Source organism: Mus pahari, chromosome 19, assembly GCF_900095145.1.
Source record: "Mus pahari chromosome 19, PAHARI_EIJ_v1.1, whole genome shotgun sequence".
NCBI lineage: Eukaryota > Metazoa > Chordata > Mammalia > Rodentia > Muridae > Mus > Mus pahari.
The window spans coordinates 9772503-9779843 of NC_034608.1; the positions used below are offsets into that span (position 1 = coordinate 9772503).

General features: G+C 48.6%; 1 protein-coding gene across 2 annotated transcripts in view; it reads left to right on the top strand.

The window, feature by feature from the left end:
• Positions 1-3121: 3121 nt before the first annotated feature.
• The window catches only part of Znf324 (zinc finger protein 324), a 7615-nt gene continuing 3395 nt past the window's right edge, over positions 3122-7341 (top strand). The window contains exons 1-3 of one of the 2 annotated variants that reach the window (XM_021219088.2): positions 3122-3581; positions 6017-6143; positions 6568-6684. In XM_021219088.2, coding sequence (XP_021074747.1) covers positions 3498-3581; positions 6017-6143; positions 6568-6684 — 328 coding nt within the window. In that variant the 5' untranslated portion in view covers positions 3122-3497. Of the gene's footprint in view, positions 3582-3757; positions 3783-6016; positions 6144-6567; positions 6685-7341 lie in introns of those variants that run through there. The other variant, XM_029531843.1, reaches the window with a different exon arrangement.

The following is a 7341-nucleotide window of genomic DNA, read 5'->3' on the forward strand; positions in this document are numbered from 1 at the left end:
AAAAAATATACTAGGCAGGTATCCAAGAGAAAAAAGACTGTGGGGGGGCGGGGGAGCAGGGGAAGAAAAGGAAAAGTGATACCTTCCAGGTAGACTTTACACACCCTGTGGTAGCTTATGGAGATCACCTCTCTTCTCTCTCTCTCTCTCTCTCTCTCTCTCTCTCTCTCTCTCTCTCTCTCTCTCTCTCTCCTCTCCCCCCTCCCTTCTTTCTCATATACCACCGAGCTACACCCCTAGCTAGCCCTCTATACTTTTATTATTATTTTTTTTTTGTGTGTGGTTTTCCGAGACAGGGTTTCTCTGTATAGCCCTGGCTGTCCTGGAAGTCACTTGGTAGACCAGGCTGGCCTCGAACTCAGAAATCAACCTGCCTCTGCCTCCCGAGTGCTGGGATTAAAGGCATGCGCCACCACGCCTGGCCCCTCGATACTTCTTGAGATAAGATTTTACTGAGTTGCTTAGCTTGGCTTTGCTTTAAACGTACTGTGTAGCTGAGACAGTGAACTTGTAATCCTCCTGCCTCAGTCTCTGGAAAAGCTGGGCTTTCATGCTGATGTCACCACCAGACCTGCTGTGGCTGTTTTTGTTGCACTTGCTTTCATATTTTATTTTTTATTTATTTTTTAAAAAAGATTTATTTATTTATTATACGTAAGTACACTGTAGCTGTCTTCAGACACTCCAGAAGAGGGCGTCAGATCTCATTACGGGTGGTTATGAGCCACCATGTGGTTGCTGGGATTTGAACTCTGGACCTTCGGAAGAGCAGTCAGGTGCTCTTACCCACTGAGCCATCTCACCAGCCCCTGCTTTCATATTTTAAAGATTTAATATCTTTATGTGTATATCACATGTGCCTGCATGAATTTATGAGCACCACATGTATACAGGTGCCCTTGGAGGCCTGAAGGTGTTGGATCCCTTGACACTAGAGTTATAGGCAGTTATGAGAAGGCTGGTGTGGGTGCTGTGAATGAAACCTGGGTCTTCTGCAAGGTCAGTAAGTGTTGGGCCATTTCTCCAGCCCCTAGTTTTGTTTTGTTTTGTTTTGTTTTGTTTGTTTTGTGAGAGGCCTCATATTTAGCCCTGACTGGCCTGGAAATCTTTTGTAGATCAGTCTGGCCTTGAACTCACAAAGACTATCAACCTGTCCCTGGAGTATTGGGATTTAAGGCTCATACCACCTCAACCAGCTTTTTCTTTCCTTTAAAGAATTTTTTTTCTTTTGTGTGTGAATGAGTGTAGGTGCCTGTGTGCTGTGGCACTCAGTAGAAAGCAGAGGACAACTGGAGTGAGTCCATTCTCTTCCATCTGGGAATGGAAACAGGGTGTCACTTGGCGACAAGTGCCTTTAACTTGCTGGGCCATCTCACTGGTCACTTTCTTCTTTTGGATTCAGGGCCCCATGTATTCCAGGCTGCTTTTGAACTCATTGTACACTAAAAAATGACTTTAAATTAATTGTCCTTAGTCTTTCTCCAAAGTGCTGGGATTACAAGCATTACCACACCTGGCTTCTTCTGGTGTGTGTTGGGGTGAGATGGGGTGGGACAGACTCACTCTATAGTCTAGGCTGGCCTCAAATTTGTGACAAATCTCCTGGTGTAGCTTTCTGAGTTCTGTAATTATTGTCTCTTGTCGCCCAGGCTGATCTCAAATTCACACTATAGCTATGGCTGCTCTTGAACTCTGGTGCCTCTGCCTCTGCCTCTGCCTCTGCCTCTGCCTCTCTGCCTCTCTGCCTCTCTGCCTCTGCCTCTCTGCCTCTGCCTCCTGAGTACTGGAATCTTAGCTTCTACCACATCCAGCTCACAACCCATGCTGTTTGAGAACCTACTTGTACTTTGGGAACTGCATTAGCCCATCCTTGAACAAAAGACCCAAGGAACTTTCGCTATTTTGAGAGAACGCGAACACAGGAGAAATGCGAATCCTGAAAGATTCCTCACATGCTGCAATATAGAGAAAACCCTTTTCCTGTCCTCCAATAACAGGGTCAGTCTTCACCGAGTCTGCCCTGCCTTTCCAAAATCTCACATATCACTTAGATTGGTCCCAAGGAAATAAAGAATCAATATTGTGGTGTGTGGTCTAAGGACAAGGTGGTCTAAGGACAAGCAGCCAAGCATAGAAACTAGCTGATCTGTGCAAGGGTCTGAAATAAGAGCTTGAAACACTGATCTTCACTCTTTGCAAGACTGAGATAGGGGACTAGAAAGAGAGGCCAAAACCCAACTCTGTCCCTGCAGCTGGCCACACAGCAAGAAATTGCCTGAGCATGTTATTTCCTTATGTGATCCTGGTTGGTGTGTAAGTCGCTGTGTAGTACAGGTTGGCCTTAAGTTTACAATGATCCCCCTGCTTCTGTCTTCTGAGTGCTGAGATTAAAGGTATGTGCCATCATGCTGGACTCAGATTGGGTTTTGGATTTGGATCTGATCTAAGGCTTTTCTACCTCTTTACTTATTTCCCATGTGCATTAGCATTGGTGTTTTGCTTGCGTGTATGTCTGAAAGTGTTGGGTCCTCTGAAACTGGAATTACAGATAGTTGTGAGCTGCCTTGTGGTGGTGGGGATTTGAACCTTGATCTGCTGGAAGAGCAGTCAGTGCTCTTAACCGCTGAGTTGTCCTGGAACTCTCTTTGTAGACCATGCTGGCCTTGAAATCACAGAGATCTAGCCTCTGCCTCCCAAGTGCTGAGGCTACAGGTGTGTGCCACCACGCCCACTGCTGCTGTCTCTTTAGAAGGGGTTCCCCATACGTTTTTCTTTTGTGCTCCCGGTTTGTGTCGCCTGCCTCCCGAAATCTCCAAGTTCCCACTTCTGAATCTCCAGGTTTTGGTCCAGGGCCGATTGCCCGGGGCGGGGACCTACCCAGGAGTCTCTCTGTTAGTGCTCAGGCCTGGCTGAAACCGGAAGGTGGTGGTAAACTTCAATTTCCAGCGTTCTGCTAAGGCTGGGAGGTAGGGGGGAAAAGATGCTTTGGATACCCGCCATGGATAGCAGGAAGGCACCCGCCTGTCATTCAGGCAAGTCAGCAGGAACTACGTTTACCCGAGCATCCGTGCTGTGCATTGGGCCAACGCGGATCCGGAGAGGCGGGGCTTCCGGCGGTCTGGGTTGTCACTTTGCAGACTGGCTTAAGGCCACACGGGTGATCCCGATTGGTGCACGAAAGGCCTGGCGGACTCTGCATTCTCCTGGATGTTCTGGGGACCTAAGACTAGGGCAAATGAGGATGGTACTCGCAGTTGCCCGATTCTAACCGTGGCTCAGCACACGTCGGCACTGCAAGCCCCAGCCCTGCCTCCTAGCCTCAGTTTCCCCCGTTGGCTCGTAGGCGGCAGCTGAAACCGTTAGGGTTGTGCCGAAGCCACGAACTCTCCATCCCCCAGCCGCAGCCCGCCAGCAGTCCTCTGGGCGTACAACGCCCTTCTCTGACCGGGAAACTGAGGCCCAGGCGGGCTGCGCGAGGCCGTGGGCGGGGACGGGCTATGCCCAGGTCTCTCGCCCGACGTGCCCCGCCCCCACTGCAGATTCCGGTGGCGGCAACCTGGTCGCTGACAGATCCTGCGCGGGTGAGTGTAGGGATCCTTCCAAGGACCCACCAGGCGTCCTGGCTTGCCCTCTTACTGTACTGTGGGGAGGAACCCAGTTGCTTCCAGCATCATAGTCCATGTCAATGAGGCGTGCCGGTGTGGAAGCCTCACTTGTGACAGCCAAGTGAGTAAGGTCTGGGAAAAAGTTAAAGGAAAACACCCACATGTGCAAACGCCAAGGTGAGACTTTTATATTTTGAAGGCAGTCTCTCTCTCTCTCTCTCTCTCTCTCTCTCTCTCTCTCTCTCTCTCGGCTGGCCTCAAATTAGATATGCAGCCAAGAAATGGCTTTGCACTTCTGGTCCCTCGGCTTCTGCTTCCTTAGTGCTAGATTTTCAGGCATGTTCCAGCACAGCCAGTTTATTCGGTACTGGGGATTGAACCCACATTATGCAAACACTACAAACTGAGCTACACAGCCTGGAACTTAGCAATTTAGATGTGGAATGAACAAGGAAGGGAGGTCTTGTGTGTCTGAAATACCAGGCAGAGGAGTTGGGACTGTGTCCCAAAGGCATTGGAAGACACGGAGTGCTTTAAACACAGACTGGACAGTTTCCCAGTTGAGATTTTTAAATTTTTATGTGCACTTTTGTGGGGGTATGCATATGAGTGTTGGTTCCCCGGGAACTTTGTTGTAGGCACTTGTAAGTCATCTAATGTGGACACTGGGAGCTGAATTCATGCCCTTTGAAAGAGCAGCACATACTCTTAACCACTGAGCCATCTCTCTAGTCCCAGGCTTTGGGGGTTTTGTTTTGAAAGACAGACTCACTATGTGGATCTAGCTGGTCTGCAACTTGGTATGTAGGACCCTTGAGACAGGGTCTCACTATGTAACCAAGGCTATGCTGGAGATGTACAATTAGACCAGACTGTTCTTAAACTCACAGAGATCCACTTGCTTCTGCCTCCCAAGTGTTGGGATGAAAAGTATGTGCCGGACTGGAGAGATGGCTCAGTGGTTAAGAGTGCGGACTGCTCTTCCAAAGGTCCTGAGTTCAAATCCCAGCAACCACATGGTGGCTCACAACCATCTGTAACAAGATCTGACGCCCTCTTCTGGAGTGTCTGAAGACAGCTACAGTGTACTTACATATAATAAATAAATAAATGTTTAAAAAAAAAAAAAAGAAAAGTATGTGCCACCACACCCAGATCCCCAATTAAGATTTTAAAAGCATCTTCTCTTTTTCTGAGTGTAGAACAGACATGGAGAAAGTATTGTTATGTAGAACAGAGGTTATTACTCCTTGGTCTATGTGAATGATGGTGGTCCCTGGATGAGATTAGTTATGGTAGTGGTTAAAGTGGCTGAATTATGAATAGATCTGCTGATGCATCAGTGTTGTGTGAAGAACCCTATTGGTCAGCCTGAGGAACTGGGAGGATGGAACTACTGTAGACACAGAAAAGACCAGGCATGTGTGATGTCCCGCGAGTGGACTGATTTGATGGGCCTGAAGTGATAGATATCCAGTTAATTGATCCTAGTGTCTTGAGCCAGGACGTGGGAATTGAAGAGGGATGGTATACTGGCTGGTTGCTGATTTTGTGTGTCAACTTGACACAAGCTAGAGTCATTAGGGAGGAAGGAGCCTCCGTTGAGAAAATACCTCCATGAGATTTAACTATAAGGCATTTTGTTAGTGATCAATGTGGGGAGGCCCAATCCATGGTGGGTGGTGCCATCCCTGAGCTGGTGTTCCTGGGTTCTATAAAAAAGCAAGCCGAGCAAGCCATGTGAAGCAAGCCAGTAAGTAGCACCCCTCCATGGCCTCAGCATCAGATCCTACCCAGTTGGCCTTCCTGTCTTGACTTCCTCCAGTGATAGACTGTGATCTGGAAGTGTAAGCTGAATAAACCCTTTCCTCCCAAGTTGCTTTTTGGTCATCGATACTAAGACAGATAGCTTCACAGACTTGATTAGGGTTGGTTGCTTAGGATTTGAGAACAGGGAGGAAAGGCTTGTGGTACCTATGGCTGTGAGGGCAAGAGTCCAACAGGTGGCTGAGCAGGGGTAGGAGCTGTCAAAGCAGAAAGGAAATGGAGCATTGGTATAGAGGCAAAAAGGATTGACTTTCTATATGTCTGTCAGGTTGATGAGGCCACTCCCACCTCCCACCTCTGACACCCCAATACCCATAGCAGTAGCTGAGATTATCTACTTATTCCAAAGGGCCATTTTTTTAAAAAAAAATTGGTGTTTGACTGGGTTTCTCTACATAGCTCTGGCTGTCCTAGAACTCAGTATGTAGACCAAGCTGGTCCCAAACTCACAGACATATGCCTGCCTCTCAACCAGTCTACAGGGAAGGAAGATAAGTGTCCAAGAAGTATCCCCATTAGATAGGGAGCAGGTTCCTACCTCACACAGCCATAGCATAGACACTATCTTATTCTTACTGTTGTAGAGATGGATGGCCTTTGAGGATGTGGCTGTGTACTTCTCCCAGGAGGAGTGGATGTTCCTGAATGCCGCCCAGAGGGCCCTGTACCGCCACGTAATGCTGGAAAACTTCGCACTTGTAGACTCCATAGGTAAAGCCCTGAGTTGAGTCCTTCATTGGAGGCAAAGCTGGGACCAGGTATGGCAGGCAGCTAAGCACACCAGGTTCAGGAGCCATTACAAGTGTCCACTCTCTCATTAACTGTTTATGAGTATGGCCCTCTCTCCATGGGCATCTGAGAGGAAGGGCGGTGCCCTGGACCCATATAGTCTGATAAACATAACCATTTCCTGTATCCCTGGGGTGCTGGCTGTCTACATTCTTCTGTGCCTGAGTTCTAGCACCTTCCTTTGGAGCAGCTGATCTAGTAGTTCCTTATGGGAACTCCTGAGACAGGCCTGCAATGCTCCTGTATCCTTTGGGGTTTGGGGTGTGATTGCATGGTTGATATCTATAATATCCCACACCCTGCTTTCTGTAGGGGCTGGCCTCACATGCTCCTTATTCCTTCCTAGGACCTTCTGTCTCCCGGCCTCGTGTGATCATCCAACTCCAGCGTGGCGAGGAACCCTGGGTTCCCAACAGGACAAATACAGGCCCAGGCAGGGGTACTCACAGGAGATCCAGCCTTGGTGAGTTGGGCTTCACCTAGGGTGTATTCAGGGGCAACCTGGGCTACTACATTCTCTACTTCTTGGTATTACAGATACCCATCTTTCTGTCTAGAGACAGCTCTCTTCCCTTTTTGAATCTTTTTCCTCATCTTGTGACCTTTCCTGCCCTTGAAGGGCACAGGTGCTGTGTCCATGCAGGAAATTACTCCCTTTGAGCCACACATACATACATACCCACCAGCTGTGCTGTGTGGCTTCACTTTCCCCATTGAGCTGTCACATTTGTAGGGTCATTCCTTCTCCCCAACTGTTGTTTGAACACTTCTAGTCGGGCTCTTCCTGGCACTGCGTACAGCATTGGCCAGGACACTGCTGAGTATGGAGAGAATGCCAAAGAAAAGCAGTCTGCAGCAGGATTGTTAGTGCACAGTCTCAAGAAATGAACACAAAGAGAAAGCAGGTTAGGGAGCGAGGCTTGAGAGGAAGGTCCCAGGTCAGCCAATGCACAGTTGTGACCGTAGAGGGTCACCGCTGTTAGGACAGACCCTTCCCTACCAACGTCTCCCAGGGCTGACCTGCGCTTCTGGTTTTCTGTTTGTTTGGTTTTGGTTTTGGTTTTTGGTTTTTGGAGACAGGGTTTCTCTGTGTAGCCCTGGCTGTCCTGGAACTCACTCT